The 20508-nt window shown below is 43.9% G+C and overlaps 1 protein-coding gene across 4 annotated transcripts in view; it reads right to left on the reverse strand.

Moving 5' to 3' along the window:
* Positions 1-8386: 8386 nt before the first annotated feature.
* The window catches only part of LOC142582548 (uncharacterized), a 75410-nt gene continuing 63288 nt past the window's right edge, over positions 8387-20508 (reverse strand). For 2 of the 4 annotated variants that reach the window (XM_075692394.1, XM_075692398.1), the window contains exons 11-13: positions 18997-19084; positions 11353-11392; positions 8387-9381 (exon numbers count right to left, since the gene is read on the reverse strand). In XM_075692394.1, the coding sequence (XP_075548509.1) occupies positions 9205-9381; positions 11353-11392; positions 18997-19084 (305 nt within the window). In that variant the 3' untranslated portion in view covers positions 8387-9204. Of the gene's footprint in view, positions 9382-9487; positions 9598-11352; positions 11393-18996; positions 19085-20508 lie in introns of all 4 variants that reach the window. The other 2 variants (XM_075692396.1, XM_075692395.1) reach the window with 2 other exon arrangements.

Here is a 20508-nt window from a genome sequence, read left to right on the forward strand (position 1 = left end):
GAGCTCGCGCGATAAAGGCACGTATCGGTGTTGGCCGACGGTGCGTTATCTCTCCATTTTCTTTTGTTATTTCTGCCACGTACGGGGGGACGCCGGTAAAGGACGGTCTCGCTCTCGATCGATATAACGTGTCCTGCTTTTCCTCGGCACATTGCACGGCTCCTGTGAAACACTCGGAGTGTGTACGGAGAAGATACGTAAAGGTCATGCTTCGAGGGAAGCCCTTGCTTCACACTTCAGCTGCTCACTTTAATGTCCCTACCCGATGGCCTTCATGTTTTTCTCTTGACGGATGATCAGAACTCAGGAACAGAGGTGTCGCATGAATATAACTGCGAAATAAAGGTTCTTGTCTAAGAAAGTAAACGCAAAGCCTTTGCTGTATCTTTCAATGTGCTGACTTAACTTTAGGTGAATATATTATCTCCCAATGGGGGGGGGGGGAGCTATAGCGCCATAACGTCATTTCATTATTCCTTCTAAAGGCTATGCTTGACATTTAACGCTGCGCATACTGCACCTGGCCACTGCGCGATTTCCGATAAAATTTTCACGGACTCGCCTTCCATGAATTTGCATGCTCCTGCACTAACGCCTTTTCCCGCACGCGCGACAGTGCGTGCCTTCTACGGTAAATTACGTGGTATGTAAAAATGGTATTAATAGCTCGGGAAATCTAAATATTAAGATGTCGTAATGGCGCTTCTTCTTTTTCTTTTTTTTTCGGTTACATGGGACCATGAGAAAAATTATGAGGCGCACACGGAGGGGCCTGTCTCAATTCTTGTATTCTTGTATTCTTGTATTCTTGTAATCGAGTATCCGTTGAACCCATGCAATCCCGTGTGAGACAGCTATTTCAACTACTTACAATATGCCACAGTAACGAAGTCTGAATGTGATTTTGAGAACATTCTGCAAGTATCCTGAAGTTGATGGTAAAATAGGCATTCTGCATAAATGATGCTCGGATGAAACTTGTATAAGGTGTCTTCGGCAGTATTTCCATGTCTTGTTGAAAAAAGATATGGTCATGTTCGCTCGCTCCTTGCCCGAAATAAAGCGTTATGCTTTCCGAAAGGCATAATATTCCAACACATGGATGCAGGCGAACTATTCAATTGATCATACATCCATGCACATTATGCATAGTTCTTGCCTTCAAGATGTTTACAGAAGTTTCACGATCACAATGTCCTCCCTCGCAAACGCGTGCTTTGCACCTAAAGCTGCATTTATTTTCCAGAACTTCTGTCATGTTTTTGGCGCATTGGTTATGTCAGAAAGCTGACTTCGCGCATTGTTCAAAAGGGCCTGTCCTGTCTATACAGCAAGAGTACAAGCTGAAGCAACTACAGCTTGTTAGGGTTTTCACATATATGGGCTTTCCTCTTTTCTTCAGTCAAATAGAATGGTCCACGAAGTCCGCAATGAAAAAGGCCTCCTTAGCTGTGCAATCACAGTAGCTTAAAATGCAAACCATACTTGATATTGAAATGCAAAAGCCAACCCCAGGACCAGATACCAACAGCAAAGCGCATGCCTGAGCTCTGTAAGGAAACACTGCGAAGCTGACGCTCGGAAGAGCACATGTTTATATCATCGTAGCCGTGTACTGTTAACGAGCACAGACAATCGGCAGTCCCGAAGCTCAATTAAAGCGGGAATGTAATAAGGCGGGACTGCAATAAGTGGCTAAAGTTCTCCAATCCCATTGCAGTCATGAAGCTTCAGGCGCTCCCCAATTATTACGGGTCCGTTTAAAACAATTGTTCTAGTATTGCATGCGTTTCGTGAACGAGTTTCATGTCTCTTAATCGTAAAATTAGCACGAGCGGTGTTCTGCGAGGTCTCGGTCATGTTCTCAGGTAATCCCGTTTCTACCTTAGAATTTCTACTTTGTGCCGGCTATTAATCAGAGAAGAAATAAAGCATAGCTTTAGGGGAATAGTAAATATAGTCATGAAGTTCTATTAGCAAATTCAGCTTACACGGGGTGATCATTTTTAAGTTTTCCGGAGTTCTTAAACATTGCCTGCGGCAAATAGCCTAACTATTGTCCTTGAGCTGTAATATTCGAAGAGGCGGACATTACTAGCATGAGGTATTGAAATACACGTTAGACTAATTAACAAAAATTCACTAATTAGCTTCAAAATCTATTATGATAGGGCACATGTCGCAGTTTATGAATTTTAGCCGGTGAATTTGGAAGATGCATCCACTTGAAATAAATATACTGAATGACAGCAGTTTGGAGATATTATTGCCCAAAGTGTGGGAGGAAATACATGGGTGTTCCAATTTCCTTTGGGCTAACGAGTAATACGCCAACAGTGCATTCTTACGCCGAGTTTGATGGCCTATACCTCCAAACTGGCGTCATTCTGGAAATGTATTCCAAATGAATACGCCTTGCAAACTAAGCGGCTGCAATCATTAAATTGCAATATGGGCCGTAAGGTACCTAAGTTAATTAGCGATTTTTTTTATTGGTTGAATATGTGTATAGATTTCTCATACAAGTAATGTCCGCCTCTCAAAACAATCCACCTCAAGGACCAAAATTATGTTATCAGTAACAGCCTATGTTAAAAAGAAATTCCGCAAGGCTTAATCCTGATCTCCCCGTCGTTTACAAACAATAGCTTGCCAGTCAAAATCGATTTAGTGCCGATTTTAATGTACCAGTAAGAGCCTTTTCGGTAAACTTGGCCAGGGTCACGCGTTTTTTTTTCCTTCGTCCTCTTACGGTGCACAGTTTCGGCCAACCACCGCGAAGTAGGCATCTTCCCTCACCAGGAAGCCGTGCCCTCAAACAGTGCGCCGCCTCGGGCGTTGGTATACTATACGTAACGATCGCCGAAAACTATATTGGCGCACCGTCGAAATAGTATGTGAGCACTTATCTTTTATGCTGCAGCACATTTCTCGATACCTTTCAAACCGAGTGATCTTGTTTGAGGGCGCTGAATTCTGATACGGGTGGGTCTATTATCGCGTGATTTTCATACATCGCAAGTTTTCTTTATAAGCTTAAAAAAAATGAAGGAAGCTAATTGTATCATGCTGAAAACATCCCCGTTTGATGTTTCTTATGGCTGACATGGCTGATGGCTTTCAGGCAATAGAACAATATTGCTTTTAGTCATGTTCCAGGACCAGTTCTGTAAGGTTTCCTGTCTTCCCGCTCGGCTTGGGTAATCCTAAAGAGGGAAGAGCCTGGATGTGCTTCGTGACATTTACAGGGAAGGAACCTCAAAAAGTTGACGTGCCCAACCTGCCCGTCTCGCGTTCGTAGGCGTCTAATGTCACGGCGCTATCCCTGAAATCTATTCGGGGCAGATCTTGACCTCTGGTAGCTGCCTCCAAACTTGTTTGTCGAGCGAATGGTTGGTTTGACTGAGGAAGAGAGGCGAGCACGAACGAGTGACCCGGTTAGGACAGTTCGCAGGTGTCTAGTGAGACCGTGTGTCGCCTAAGCGAGCTAGACGGGTGCTGCCTGCATATCCAGTGCATTATCACTCTCGTCTTCCTGTGTGTAGACTTGCGAATGCATTTCTAAATGTGTTTCCTTTATTAAGAGGAGCCTCGTTATGTTTGGTGGTGACCAAGATACATCGCTTGCGAGCACCAGCCGGTGGACCGGAATAGCTCACCGTGTTCGCGTGAGTGGGAGACGTGAGACGACGAACCAACTTGGGTGTATTTACTACGTCCATATGCACTTCCGAAACAAACGCACTCCTTGGATGAGCGGGCGAGCGGCTGCTCGTACAGAGTGGCAACAGAAGTGTCCAAGCACACCATGTGGTTGCCTAGAGCAGTGGGGAAACGGAACGTGTGGTATCCCTGTTTGTTGCACGCAGTTTGCATTAAGAAATGTGTTGATAACTTGTCATGGTTAGGTTAAGAATGAATGCCGTATATTTAGTGCGTTAAGGCACGCTACAGAGGTTTACAAAACCATATATAGCATATATTCTTGCGTTATCCATACCATAATAAGTAGAATTGTGCGATTATTTGGAACTTATGATACCAGTACAATAATGTTTTATATCAAATTTGTAGTTGATTAATGGTTTATAAACCCTTTGCCAGAAAGCTTCCAGGACTGCTTTCTCATTGACTTTTCTATAGTATTTAATCTCAAGAACCGGGTATATTGAGTCGCTTTGTATATGTACTAAGAGTATGTGCTGAAACGATGACATTCACGGCGCCCCTCTATTAAAATCGGTACTCAAGTGTAAAGCCAAGAAAACGCACTTACCGTAATTGCCTGACTGGCGTGTTTCTGACGCTAAGCGTCAACGTTTTTTGCCAATCGACGCAGTCAAAAGAACAGAATAAATCGTCATTTATTCACAGATGACTATCAATCCCACGGTGTCCAAGCAAGGCTAACACGGCCTTCTGGCCTATGATTACTAGATGTTTGTGTTGGTAACTGCTGAACCAGGTACCAACATTCTTCTCCCACACCGCAACGTCATTTGGGGGATCACTGGGGCTCACTGGTATTCGATCGGTTCGATTACATATCTAGTTGCCACTTTGAACTTTTCACTGATGGCAGTGTTGACATGGAACAGAACGTTAGTCCTGCGGCTTTCATGACACTGTTGCGGCAGCAGCATCAGCGTCGCATGAGAATTACATAGACGCTCGCGTCTATACGACGCACGAGCGGCTGGCATGCTCCGGCTCCGGCTAGCGTTCCGAAAGGCATTAAAAAGAATTCTACGCTGAGAGATCGAGTGTCGGTTTTTTCTCTCACGCGAGAGCCCGAGACTTTAGCGGTCTACGTGGTCGCTGGTCGCCACAATACCGTCCCTGTAGACATCATGGGCTTCCCGACTTCAGCAAATTGTTTCTATAACTACGAGTGAAAATGCCGCAATTGAAACTGCCTTGTGGGAACTTTGGTCTTGCCAAACTGAATCGATTGTAAGAACATCTGACTGCAATTCAGCACTCGGGGCACTAAAGCTGGTTTTCCCACAGGACACCAACTTAAAGTGGCCATTTCGAAATTCAAGTAGCGAAGCTATTTCTCGGTCCATATGAAATTCTAGTGTCTTCTCTTGCACGTCGGCGCACATGGAAGAAAAGCTGCTCACACTTTCGCGCCAAGCAATGACGCATAAGCCAAAGCTGAAAAAAACCTTAGGATGTTCAGTAATTTTTTAGAAGACTTATTGTGAGGGACGAAATTCAGCCAATTGGACGCATCACTACTGAACCACATCTGTACGCTTTCAGCGCTAACTCTGGCCTGACACAAGTAGGACTGTCAACATCGCTAGTGTGTTCTTTTTTTCGTGGTCATGGGGACGTGAAACTATATATTTGTTGGACTGTGCAGAGTTCGTCGAAGCGCGAAATATTCTCATTCAAGAGTTTTAACGTATAGAGCGACTTCAGGCGCAATCATCCAGAATTCAGGCCTTCCTCCAAGAACATTGGGTTTTCAGAAGAGAGCTATTTTGTTTACTAATTAAAATTTTCAGAGATACCTATTTGTTCAACAAGGTATGATGTTTAACCGTACTTGATAATAGCCAACAATAGCTTTTCGTTTCAGGTTCTTTTAAGTGTTAGTGATAGGTCACATTCTCACATCACATTCTTTGGGAGCCAAAAAATGATAAAATCAAGAAAAACGCCGCCTAATTCACTTGTTTTATTTTAAATGTACAAATGATGACATAAATGAAAATGAAATTCGAAGCAAAAAGTAACGTGTCGCTGGTGGGCTTCGAACCATTGTCTTTGCATTACGAGTCTTGTTGAGCTGTCGCGGCAAGCCATGATTTGAGGCAAATCTGGTGAATGTAGCGGATCCTTCCTATACTGCAGGTGTCGCGTAGTACATGAACTACGGAACTGAACAAGGAACATAAAACTGTAACTGAACTCAAGAAATTATCCCTCGCACATTCACAGCCAAACAAAAAGTAGCCAGACGAACAGTTTTGGATGAAATTTTGAAAGGGCATGAAATGACCCCACATTTATGTTAAGCATCTCAGCCAGAGATGAAAGCTGGCTCCATTAGTAGGACTCTAAAAATAAAATTCACGCAGAAACTCCTGTGGGAGTTTTCTAAGTATGAGTAAGCATTATACCACTTGCTCATCTCTACGCAGCCCGGTGTCGTTAACATTGTTATGAAAGATGAGTCGACCAACATAAACCCTTATCAACCCTGATCTGTCGTTATAAACCTTATCGAACATCATTTCACCCTTGCCAACACCTATCTGTCCTTATCCGCCTGGATGTTCTGCGAAGCTGTTGCAAAACCACCAAGACAATTGCTAAGGCGGTATGCAATCCTTTACTGATGGTTCGGATGCTTGTTTTAAGACTGTTCTTTATTGAAATGTGTACTCTTTGCTGAGCGCTTGCAGCCTCTGTACGTGGGTATGAATCATTGCTTACGGGGGTACGTACGTGGTCTCGGGAGGCGAGACTCTCCGGCCTGGACCTGGGAAGCCAACTGGCGACCCTCGACTAGTGGAGCCCTGTCAGAGGGAACCACCCAGGAATAAACCGCGCAACTGTTTCTGCAATAATAAAGTTCCAACCACCTCATCCTCCTCCTCCCTTGTTCAGCGGGTTATGAGCCATTGTGTTCGCGTTAGGGGACAGAGGGATAAATTTCTCGTTAGCGTCAAGCATCGATAACAAAGACAAAGCTGATCAATTTTTTAGTGCTATTGTTTGCGTGCAACATCAATGTCAATTTCCATGTTTTGTTGGTGCTTGTTTTGAAGGACAAACAATATAGAAAAGCTTCTGTAATTACGTGCTACATTGGAGAACGCATGCGCCAAGCAATTAGGCGCACCATGCTCATTTACAGTGATCTGTTTCTTGTTGCGGCGACAACATGAGGCGCTCTACTGCTGTGCCAGTCTGGGAGTATCCTGTCAAACACCGTATTCCTGTTCTTCCAAATCCCCGATAATCAGTCGACTTGTTGCCATGGCATTTCTTTCCGCGCGGCAAACAGCTGCGGCATAGGGAAACGCCATAAAGATATGGCAGAAGTCCAAACTGCTGCGACTTTAATTTGCTGAAGAGATTCCAGGCATGAGCCTTTGTCTGCTTGTCTACATGAACTCCAGAAACGATAGCAGCTGCGTGTAGAAAACTGAGGGGTCTAGTTTGACAATACCTACAGAAATTAGTTTGTAACTTGAATAAATTGTATTTTTTACAAGCCGAGCCCTGGAACCTTTCTGGCGAATGTATATTCGAGTTCTCACACCATTTTTTGGATATATCCGCCTAAGTTTCACGCAACTGGGAAGAAGTTATTATTCACATAAATAGCCTGATTATACGCCGCTTTAAGTGCCTGCCAGCTAAGGCAACATTCTAAACCTGTCGCCGATGTTAAAAGATACGTCCTCTTTTGTGTCTTCGCTGGTGCACAACCGCTATGGCTACTCTACCAGTGCCATAATCAGGTTTCTCAGAGAAACGTTTAGTGATATTGCAGGGGATGTCCAAAATTTAGGTTACCAAGAGGATGCTAGTGATGGCATTGATGTTCTTTGCGAACAAAATGCTTACTTAGAGCGGTGCAGCTTTTTATTTCTTTTGCTTCGCGCAGGACCTTGGCAATTTTCGGTCTCAGTGTATGGTGTTCAAGCTAGTGAACATTGCTAGTAGGACTCAGTGCCGTTGTACCTGTAAGCATTCAACCACGAATATCATTACACGTAGCCAACAATATGATTTCAAGCAGTTTATATCTAACCCCTGCTGTTGTTAATGTGCCGAATTAGAAGAGAAGCTTTTTTATAGATTCCCTATAGATTTGATTAGAGATTGTACCACGTCGACATCGCTTATTAAACCGATTTTTGCGTTCTCCCCTTTCAATCGGAAAGATGTCATTTTGGCTGTGGTAGCTAACGTCGTCCTCTCAGGGCTGGTACGTACTGTTTTATATGACCTTGCATTAAGTCTGGGAGTTTACTATGAATCCTTCTAGTCGATCACATTGTATAACCTTCAGAATCGTGCTATGAATGGAAGGGTTCAAAGGATGTTTCTTCCACATGACCAACTCGATCTCTTTTCTTAAATGCTCCGAAGGACAGTCGTAATGAGAGACATGAGTATTCACTCTGCCCAACACAGAATGGTTCAATGGAACATCTTTTACGGTGACATATATGAGTCAGCCAGTCAACTCGACGAGTAGCTTACTTGAATTTCTCCTCTGTGATAGAAATGGAGGTTAGTCACAGATACCATGTGGCACGAACCGGCCTCCTAAGTATATATAGCCGTTTGTAGGGACCCGAGAAAGAGGGTCATTCCCGAGCCGCTAGTCTTTAGGGATTCAAGAAGACACGATAGAAAAGTTTAATAATCGTTTATTGGAAGTGTGTTAGCTGTTTATGGTCTTCTCCAAGAAAGTAGAACCAAAACAACAGGAGGCTCAGGTACCTGTGTAGTCGCCACACATGTTGACTGAAACTATTGTTTCACTCTGATACAATGCAAGCAATGTCATTTTCCAACGCGCATCTTCAGTCTTCTTTATCCCTTTTCTTTTGCGAACATTTTCTTGTTTAGTTCTCGCTTTCTTAAAAAAACAGCACCGCGGCGGAAAAGCGCGGTGCAAGCGCACCTTGGAATGAATGGCCGAATTCCTGTCAAAACTCCACAAATAAGAGCTGAAACTACGCGGGCACGCCGTCTCTCACAACTGCTTGTTTGTTCGCCATCATGATCACAAGCAGCGGCATGAGAAGAGCCCTTTTTTTTAACCCAACAACGCCGAAGGTACAACTCGTGACACGCTCAGTTTGGTACTCAAAGTGCTGATTTAACCGCTGGAAACTAAACTCAGAAATAACAGTGGCGTTTCTGACATGTGTACACTGAAGCGACGTTACAGTTGTAGATAGCTGAGAAGCCTCATTGTTTATTAAATTCTACACTAATAAAAACACGCATAACGTTGCATTATTTTGTCTTCTACGAATTTACACTCGATGTCTACAAATAAAGACGAACGAGTTGTTTTGTTTTCTTTGATATGTTTTAGTGTTCGCGCTTTGTTGGGCTACGTACGCTTTTGTACGTACGAAGTACGAAAGTCTGGCCCGGAAATCCAATTGCAGTTGTTATGCACCTGAGTGGAATCAGAGTTGTACCTTGTTACATAAGGAATCACAACAGATCCCATGGGGGCGTCAGTCGTTTCTGAGATGTTAATATGGGAAAGGAAGCCAGAGGAATGCGGCTTTTCAGGCATACGTCCGCTAAACGTGTAGGTGAAGCAGAGATGGCTGAAAAATTGTGTCGAAGGTGATGCTCTCTGTTCGCGCTTGAGAAGGTCCAGTCAGCCTGCGTCAAAAAGAGAGTGAAGGAAATTATGATCACTCAACATAACCAGCACTGACCATCGGTTGAACTTGACTGAACTTTCTGCAAACAACACAAATACACTCACCGTTATGAGTGATGGACACTGATGGAGAAGACACGAGGGCAGGCTTTATTTGCTGAAAGAATACGCACACGCTTCGGGCCCCCGTAAGAATTTCCGTACTCACGTTGCTGCTTTGTGACAAGAAAAGAAATAAACCGTGTTTAAAATTAAGTATATTGAATACGACGGTGCATTTGCTTTTTAAGTTTGATAGTGCTGCGTTGATTAAGTGCGTGTGTTAATGCATTAGAAGGATCGACATTTGGGCGAGTTGGTACTGGTTGAACATCTTGAAGGGGCAGCGCAAAAAAACGATGACAGAAGGCAGGAACACACAGGACAGCGCTGAACTCACAACTAACTTTATTCGAAGGCATACATACACTTATGTACACAACCCATAGCCACGTGCTCTCCCATCTATGGCGTCATTATCAGTGCGCAGGCAAAAAACACGCAAAATCATTTAATCTAATGCTACGTTATGAAGCACTCCGCACATTTTCACTCCGCACATTCAAGGGTGGTAAAAAACGGCATTGCGTTTTCGGTTCTATTTTCCGCACTTTCGAAATCGTGTTTTCACAAGACGTCTAAGGGTTTCTTAACACAACTGGAGCGTTTGAGAGCGGCAGGTTTTCGAGAGGATGCTATCCGCATGACAGTACAGAAGCTTGTTAAACGTGTAAAACTAGGAGCACCCACAAGAATGAATAATCCAGAGCCTGCCTACAAGAAGAAAAAACTGGTTGTAATTCCATATGTGCATAAACTATCACGTAATCTCAGGAATGTAGCAGGCAGATTTGATATAAAGGTTGTTTTTTCTGCCCCTAACAAGTTGATCAAAATTTGTGGTAAGATCAATAGGAAAATGGCCCAGGCTGCCTCCACTCATGCTGGGAAAGGCTGTACTGTTAAGCATACTTCCCCGTTTGTGCACTATAGAATGGGGGTTGTTTATGAACTTCCATTTTCCTGCGGTCACGTATACATCGGTCAAACAGGTCGTTGCCTCAATATTAGATTGTCTGAACATAGGCGCTCACTAACGGGTAATGCCTACTCGCATGTCGCACGGCATTGCTCTGAGCATGGGTGCACTCCAATATATAAAGACATCACAATACTTTCCACGCACAAAAATCAGACTACGAGGGAGATTATTGAGGCCTTCTATATCAGGAAAAAGGGGTCGCGTTGTGTAAGCATGCCATCGATAAATTTGCATGATAGTGAATTTGAATTTTTAAGCCGCTTCATAACGTAGCATTAGATTAAATGGTTTTGCGTGTTTTTTGCCTGCGCACTGATAATGACGCCATAGATGGGAGAGCACGTGGCTATGGGTTGTGTACATAAGTGTCTGTATGCCTTCGAACTAAGTTAGTTGTGAGTTCAGCGCTGTCCTGTGTGTTCCTGCCTTCTGTCATCGTCTTTTTGCGCTGCCCCTTAAAGATGTTCAGGATGTTAATGCATTCATGTCCTGAAGAGCAAAGTCTAACGAGATAAAGACCAGGTAAATGTTATCTCAATATGGTAGGTAACGACTGTCATGAAAAAAAATTCAGCTTTGCTTAGACTTGAGACGTCGCTATCTACTTTTGCCTCCTTGAAGTAAGTTGCCGCCTTATTTAAGTGCATTCTTTTTCTGTCGTATGTGAAAGCATCCGTTTGGCGTGCATCTTCCTCATATAATCTCCGCAACGAAGCGCTTTATGACGCAAAGCATGAACTTGGCTAACGCATACGAGTGAAGTTGTGAGAAAATTTTGGGCGAAGTATAACCTGTGTAAGGACTTGAGCTACATAAAGCGAAAACTATCGTAGCACGATAAATGAGCCCGAGAGCCTGGGTTTCAGTAGATATGCTTATAAGTACTCACAGCTAACTGGTGACGCAGCCGCAGGAGTTTCCGTCTTATTCTGAAAAATAGAGAGAAACAAGAAGTATGTACAATGAAATAATGTTGTCCGGCAAGTTGCATGCACTGTCGCGAGCGAAAGTTTGGAGACCAAAGGTGAACTAGGGTGGTTGCTTGAGCTAACTGGTAATTCATGATCAAAAATAACGTACAGCGCGAAAGACAAGGACTGCGAAGACGACATTCAGTGCTGTGTATGTCGTCTTCGCAGTTTTTGTCTTTCGCGCAGTACGTTATTTTTGACCTAAGGTGTCGCGATTTTTTTTTTCGCAGACTGCGCATTATGGCTGAAATTAAAGGCACACGGTTACGTGCGGGTATTTGAGCAGTGCGGTGTACTAAAACAATTCCAGGCCCAACCACTAGCACACGTCGGCAAGCTTAAGCACGTGCAAATGCGTCAAAAGCGTAGGTCGGGAACAGGGCGAAGCGTGACAACGCGCAGAGATTTCGTCAAGTGCCGATGCTACAAGTTCGCGTGCATGAATCCGAGGCTGCGACGCGTCACCCGCGTCAACCAATCGGAGACAGCGAGGACTCCGGTTGCTATGTCTATGATGGCTGCCGCTGCAAAGGCGCCGACACCAACGGTCATCCGAGTACTTTGGATGTATGATGCGCACTACATTTCCTAAAAGGCAGTGTTGTGATACTAGGCCGACAATATGTGATACTAGGCCGACACGGCTGACGGCCATGGGTCGTTGCACTGCAACGTGGATCCAAACCAACTTTGATCGAAGCAGAGAAATTCAACCTGCCCACTAGGTTCCACCGGTCTCAGTGTGATCGTCTGCTAAAACATTAAACCGAATCACGATTGCCGCAGCGTTTGTGCTTGGTGTCCGAACAAGGTCCGAACTCCGCGGTCCGGGTTCGCATTCGCCTAACTCCGATGTTATTTACGTTACAACTATGCCTAAGGCATCCATCGTGTACGTAACCGGCGAGTTAACGAGGCCAGCTGAAAAGCACTTTGTTGAAGGAAACTAATTTTCACTTCCGTTTGGCGCTGCAGCGATTACATTTATAGCACTCCGGACTTCGTGTGTTGTGTGATGTGGTGAATGAATTGTGTGGAACTTCAGGTGGCGATTCGCGTCGTTTTTCCTGTGGCCTCGGGTGACTCAAGTGCAACAGGCAACCTTTGCGCTGTTTCTAGTGGGAAAGATAACTTTCAAAATCGAAATAGTCTAGTAGCCGAACAACGGGAAGTACGCACATCATCAGCCATGCCATCCGTTTCAGCTGACAGTGCGATATTCTATTCGGCATGTGAATCCAGTTCAGTACAAGTTCAAAGTACTCCAAGTTGACTCACTTTTTTCAAGTGCATGGGCTAGTCGGCGATAAATCGCTCGTGCAGCACTCAAGAACGCTGACGTACTGAAGGAAACATGACACAGCGCAGTCATGTTTGAGTCAATATGTCCTTATACTTGAGCACTACAAAAAGAAATGATCTGTTTTCAATATGTGCACCGTGTGCAATACATAGGACTGCATCATGCAAGACCTATACATGCAGCGGCGTATACGAGGATTGCTTCGATGCCTGCTTGAGAAGCAGCACACACTGAGTTACATAAACTGTAATTGGCTTTTGATCTCTTTTTTGTTTATGGAGGGAGCAGATGGTGCGAGTGCATTCGGGGAAGGTGAAATGTGTCATCAATGCTTTGTGCAGTCGGTTTACTTAAACTGCCCAAATATCTTCAGCTTTCACTAAAATGTTTCTCGCTGCGATACTATAAACTGCAGTCCGGAAAAATATCAATTCAAAATCAAGTTCCTAATGCATTTTCGCAAAATGTGTTTGCTTAATAAGTTAACACTCCTACTGCAGCATTATGCTGCTGTACAGCATACGTACTTCAAATAAATACCTTTAGTAAAGGTCAACGGCTGGGCCTACAATAACAACCTTGTAGTAGCACTATAAAACGTGCTGCCATGAGTACTAGGCTTAACTAAACTGATGCGTGTCAATCCCACTTTCTCGGAGGCACCCCTATAAAGACTGCCGGGCCCTTCGAATTCTTGGTATAACATTCCGCCCTTCTCTCGACTTTTCTGCATATGTCACCGGAACTGTATGTAAGGATCGTCGCATCCATGCTTTTGTGTCCCGTGTCTCCCTTGCCTGTGGACCTGAGGTTGTCCGAGCACTCTACACTTTGATTATTCTGCCACAGCTTGAGTACTGCTCATCAGTGTAATCCCTGTACCAAACTCCTATCACTGACAATCTTGATTTTGTTTGACGCTTGGCAACGCGCGTGCGCGCGTGTGTGTGAGGGGGTGGGGAATGTGTAGGGTGTCTTCTGCACCCTGCAAATTCCTGCTCTAGATGACTGGCTTTCAGACGGTCTAGCGTACAAGCATCAGCGTTTTTTTGTGTCTTGCGAGCTGTCTAGAGTGCCATGTTGCCACTAAGATTATTGTTATTTTAAGTACCATCACTACTACCACATCGAATATGTTGAAGCCAGCGTGACATCTAATTCAAAACATTTCTGGAGCTTCGTGCGCTCTCACTCTTTTAAAGAGAGCGCCAATGATGTATGCCTTCTTGATGAATAATGGTGGTGATGTCTCGAGCACTACTGATGGCTTTGCAGAACATTTCTGTTCTGTATATGGTATCAAAGATGCTTCAAGTAACATTCCTTCTCTGTCTGGCATGGTGTGTACGCTATCATTCAATGAGGACCTTGTTTTCAAGTGTATGAAGCGCCTCAAACCTTCCCCTTCTTGTGGCGCTGACCGTATTCCTTCCACAATGCTTATGTATGGAAGTATGCTTGTTCCTTGCTCCCCCAGGGATGTTCAATAGTTTCCTAAAGTCTGGTATGTTTTCTAGCACTTGGAAGGTAGCATGGACATTACCCATATACAAATATGATGCTAGACATCCAGATACTAACTGCTGGCCTATATCTATCCTCTACTGTGCGACGGAAGTGTTCGAATCAGTATTTGCATTCCTTGCTTTCTGTTGGTGCAAGAATGCTTTAATAAATGAACAGCATGACTTTGTGTTCCGACGACTTAACACTATTTGAGACTGCCAACAGTGTTCACCACTGCATCAACCTCCAAAGAGACATTTTTTCACTCTCAAACTGGTCCAGAAACAATAAGATACTCTTAAATGCCTCCAATAGTATGGTATTAACTTATATGCGGAAAACACACCATGTGCAATTTTCATACGCCCTTCGGGATGCTCCACTGCCCAGAGTTTAGATATGAACGATCTTGGTGTGTACTTCAACAAAACCCAACGATTCTCTTCACACAGATATCACACAACGTGCCCGTCACGCTCTTGGAATCGCTTGTCGTATATTGCATGATTTACACTCATCTGTTCTATTTCCGAAATGGTACCCTGCTGTATGCCTTGCACTACTAGAGTATGGCTCTGTAGGTGGGGGTGCAATATGCACATCTAATTCCAACCTCCTTGAACGCATCCAGGATAAATTGATATATTCAAGTACCACTTTTGCGATTTAGCTGCCATTGTTGAGCCTTCTGAAATATACCTCAACTCGCACCTCTAGATTCAATACTTCGTTACTCAGACCTTTTGTTCCTAACGTGGTCCGTGGCATTAAAATTCCCCGAAGCTTCATCATCATACGCATTTGTTCCTGCCACAGCAGTATACCAGGCAGCATTGCGCATTCTTTGCCTGGCCTTGTTGCATTAAAGACTGTGCTATATATTACTCGACTCCAAAAACATGTGATAAAAATTGTGCCTGTATTGACATACTTCAGAGTTTATTTCTTGTGTTTTGTATATCTGTATATAATCATGTATGATTAACTCCCTTTTACCCTTCCTTGTTTCTTTCCCTATTTGTTTTTCGGCCTCGCATTGTTTTGTCTACGACATTCATGTTTTCTGCACATTTTTTCTCACATATTGCTTTTTTAGTGAACCAGTACGAAGGCTCTCTAGCTGTTCCTGGGTACTATAGTAATCATTTGATTGATTAATTATTATTGTAGTATAAAACGGTGCTTTCTAAACCTAGCACATTATTTCAATGCAGCATCTTTTGTGCAAATAAATAAAGGCAGGAATTAAGAATGTGCAATAAAAAGCTCTGTGCCTCATCATGTGCGTTGGGCTATTTCTTCTGAGCTTTAATAACGGGTTGTATTTTTGTGTGGGGACTTGAAGCATATAAATTCTGAAAATAACGTGTTTATATATATATATATAATAAAATTTTATGCAAATGAGCTAAACGCTTACATTCCAAAAAGTGCTTCAATAGTACGGCTTGGCCAAGGGCACCGAAAGACATCTATTGAAACCCTCCAATTCTTAAGCTTGTATTATCTGACCGCATGTCATTTCATTAATATCGACAAAGACAGACTTGACATATTGAAACTAGTTATAATAGAACATCACCATTCCAGAGTGAAAATTTCTCTAGCAATACTCTCAATGTGAAGGCCTCCCGATGCGGTGTTGAATTTTGAAAACGACGTAGAATAATAAATGAGGTGCTCCATGGTCAATATTTGAAAGAAACGAGAATCGGGAGGGGACAAGCTACGAATTGGGTAAATTTTAGCTATTCTGGATTTTTTTTTGTGAGTGCTACAGGTGTTTCAATTCTTTTTGCTGATTTTCTCAGAACCCACCTTTTCACGTTTCTTTCATGCACTAGCCAGCGCAATTATATATATTGACACGAATACTTTATCTGTATTCGATGAAAGTATTTCACCGGCTAGCATATGTTAAGCGATATCGCTCGGCGCCGGACGCGCCTACACGCATAGGAAGTTTGGCTAATGTTATCGATGGTTCTGTCGGTTGTCTGTTGTCGACAAACCTTCTATAAGCTGATTGCATACGCGACACGAATTGTGTAGCAGTGTCTGGAAGGCCCGCGGACACCAGCGAATACGCTGAACTTTCGACGAATGATCTAAGAAAGCCGACGCGCTTGTCCGGCAGATGAGATTTTCAACGATCGCCGACTTTGCTCGCCGCTATCGTTGCGAATGAGTGTTGCTTTTGCTGGGCACAAGTTTGCCTAATAAAGAGTTAATTTTGTAACTCCCAGTTTTGACTCTACATCAATTTCCGCGGTCAGTACGTGTCAATATTTCTAACACATATTTTTCAGTGTCAATGATACTTTGCATGCCTAATTTGTAACTAGTTGGCTGTGATGAGAGCTACCGAAAATGAAATCGTACCACAGCTTTTGATATGATATGGCACGGTCGCGCAGGTGTTTGCAAAGCGATCTTGTAGACAGACGACGCGCGAGCGCTGATGTCGATACTTTGTGAACTATTGTTTCTTCTAAGGTAAAAAGAAACTGTTGCGGCAGGCGTAGATTCTTTAATCAAACGTGCTTTTTATGTCAGAAAGAGCATGCAGATCACTAACCAATTGTTTCAAGCTCAGTTTACAGCAGGCTGTTTTAGGCCGGTCTTTGACGGATGAAGAACAAATAGTCCAGCAACAGTGCGCCGCAGCCGAGGAGCGAGCGTCGGCGCGCGTCAGAGCTTGTGTCCAGTGGTTGCGCACCCTTTTTTAAAGCGAAAGCTTTACTGGCCGCGAACTTGCGATTTCGCCGTGGCCGGGCTCCGAGGAGGCACATGACGTCACACCGCGTTCCTCGTCACGCCGCGTTCCTCGTCGTTGCGTTCGCCTCCGCTCGCTTCGCCAGCTGCCTCGCATGCCTGATAACATGTCAGAGGATTGAAAAGGAGAGTTCGCGTGCGCCGCAATCACAGTTGAGGCCGCAGTATGGAAGGTGACAATTCTGATAAGCAGGAGGAGGCCTGGAGTCGACATCGGAACGAGATGAAGACGAAACGAATCGCCCAGGAAACAGACAAACAGCCCGCCGAACGACTGTGGCTAAATATCAGAACACAGCAGACAACCACACTAACCTGGACCTGCAATCAAGATTAACCAAGAGTAACCATGCCTTAGCTTTCGCTACTTATATCATGGCGTAGCCGACCTAAGCCACTGCCAATTTTCTCCAACCGACGCGAAGCGACGCGTTCGCTTCTCGGTGCGCACTGAAGCTTGCCGACGCGTGCCAGTGGTTGGGCCATAAGAGCTCCGCTTTAAAATACAAAACTTTGCCCATTAACGCCTCAGCGGCAATGTGCATTTGGTAGCTGGACGCGCTAGCTACCGAGTTATCATGCAAGAATCGCGCTTTACTATTTCTGCGGAGTTTCGTTGGTCACGCAGACTCCTAGAGTTGTCGGCTCTGTGCATGGCGTTTCGGACGCCACAGGAAGCAATACTGCATTGGACAAACACGACGTCCTGCTCATCGCAAGGAATTTGCTTTTGAGAATGTGGCGAAGTCCGCTGCTGTTGTCGCTGTTAAGGGAGCTCAAAGGTGAAGCTATCGTTGTAGTCTGTGTATTTTATGCTCACATGTCGTGGCTGAAGCTTGGACTTTAGCGAACTACAACGACAAAGAAAGTGCAGCTAGGTATCATTCACAGTGTTTTTACATATTTTTACTTAGTCATGACTTAAGAAATTTGAAAAAGCTTGTCTAACACGATATTCATAGGCAAGGTCATCTACAAACTCGAAAAATATGATGTTGGGGAGGTAATACCTGCAAAAGGAGGTTTAACTTTGTTTTTGCGATCGCCTGGACAGTCGCCCATGCGTTTTTGCTTCGATACTTTAGGCACCAATGCTCCCTATGCGTGTGGGTAATATGTCGATGAATTATAAGTATATAGCAAGATCCTGACTTAGAGAAAAAGCTTTGCGCGTACGAGAAACAATAATTCTTCCTTGCTGGCGAGGAAATATATGCAGCTGTGTGCGACGAATGCATTAGTGGTCTGCACTTTATTCTGCTATAGGAAGGAGCGGAAATGCTGATGTTCTTTGCACGCGCCAATTTGAAGTAGTGCATCTTGAGTAGAAACGAATTATCGCACGAATTATATAATTATGAGGTTTTACGTGCTAAAACCACTTTCTGATAATGACGTAGTGGAGGACTCCGGAAATTTCGACTACCTGGGCTTCTTTAAAGTGCACCTAAATCTAAGTACACGGGTGTTTTCGCATTTCGCCCCCATCGAAGTGCGGCCGCCATGGCCGGGATTCGATCCCGCGACCTCGTGCTCAGCAGCCCAACACCATAGCCACTGAGATCCACGGCGGGTCACACGAATTGCAGCACTGCTGATGTATTTGTCATGATTCTGAGTAATATATCTTTTTTTCCTGATGTATTTAAGAAATATACTGCCACTCCTATATTGGTGCGCATTGAGTGCTCGTATTATTAAGATGCTCGTAAAATATCTTCCCGAATTATACCACACTGACAAAACTCAATATATCATTTTATTTTTCATTTTCTTTTCAGAAGCAAGTCGTACGTAACAGGGAACTGAAAGCAGTGCATCTTGGTGGGCTGTCTTTCCGTCCATACGTGAGAACATAAATTTCAATTGGAAGGTTTAATTCAAAGGGGCGTATAAAAAGCGCGATCGTCAGAAAAGGAATTCTTGATGCACCTCTGCGCATTACCACGTGACGGTTTACTCAGAAGAAAAAACTTACCTCACGATGATGATGGCTGAGGCAAGGATGCTCAGTAAGAGTAATGAGCCGAGAGAGATGGACAGTACGACAAGATACACTTTGATTCCTGCAGAATAAAAATTTCTCACTATTATTCGGAAGAATCCATTCGCTACCAACATATAGCAGCAAAACTTGTATGACACATCAATAATTTCCAATAGAATATTCTCAATGCACATACGCAATCGCTACTCACGCCCAGCACTTGATAAAGGCAGATATGCTTTTTTATACTAGACAGCAGTCAAAGGCGCAAGTTAATGCGCAATCCACACTATGGAAACGCTCGAACATTCGCCCCGTCACTTCTCAGCGGTGTGCACACACAAAAAGAGAAGATAAAAGATAAGAAAAATGTTTTATCATTACTGAAAAATGTCTGCCAGAAGGATTGTCTCGAGAAAGGCAATATACGCGAAGCGATTATTTCCGTGTCCAAGCCAGAAGCAATAACACAGATTTTTTTCCAGGATTTTAATTACAAGTTATCTCGACTACTTCGTAGCAAGTAAACGACAACCACAGACCAGAATTCACGTCGTTCAGGCTGTGTACCGCAAAGCAAAAGAAAACGAAGTCTCGTAAGCACAACACTCATTTGGTAGCGGGTGTGCTTCCAGAACTCAACGAGCACCAAAGCTAAAGGTTCTCCAGAGTACACAAATTGCCTATAATATTAGAAAGCGGCTTGTTTTACTTGCTCTAATTTTATTGATCCTTGGTTTTTCCATAGATTCCTCTTCGTCTATGCTGGAAGAGTCTCTGGAAGAGTCTCTCCTTATCCAGATATCATTAAATACTCCAGAAGAGGCATTCTACCTGCTAGGCATAGGTTCGTTAACATCACCTACGTAATGCCTTCTGGGCCTGTAGTTGCCCTTGTGTACGGCATTACGTAAGAGCACATTTCAACTCCTCTAAGCTAAACTCACAGTCAAGTTGAGGGTGTTCTAGCACAAAACGCGAACTAACTTTCTGTTCTGCTAGTGTTCTGAAACTTGCAAATTAAGGCAAGTAAACGGAGTTCTTCGGCTGGTTATAAGTTTACAAATTTCATCAGCAACACACGTTCACGGAGCGTTTCGAGCTACAGCAAGGGCTCGGAAAGGATGGCTCTGTGCAACTGGATCACTCAAAAATCGGACAACTGACCATATTATGGGAGCTGGAGTGAAAAGAGACAACGACGCGCAGTATTCTCGCCATCTTCTCCTACCAAAATCTGTAAGTGTCTGCGCGAAGTTGACTCAACTTTCTATGCCATCTTGTCATATCTTATAAACTAATGCTCGGTCGGCCATTCACCACAGTGTTGCTGATTCGGAGCTTTCATCTTAAAGGTTATTTACTGGAGCCAAGGGTGACATTCTTACAGTCCTCCATGTTCTTCTCCAGTGTCCTGAAATAGAAGCCCAACGTAGAAAATTTTTTTATCCCGCATACTGTGAGCACGTTCCTCTTCATTGAACATTCTTTATGATCCAGGAG

This window comes from Dermacentor variabilis, chromosome 5 (genome assembly GCF_050947875.1).
Source record: "Dermacentor variabilis isolate Ectoservices chromosome 5, ASM5094787v1, whole genome shotgun sequence".
Lineage (NCBI taxonomy): Eukaryota > Metazoa > Arthropoda > Arachnida > Ixodida > Ixodidae > Dermacentor > Dermacentor variabilis.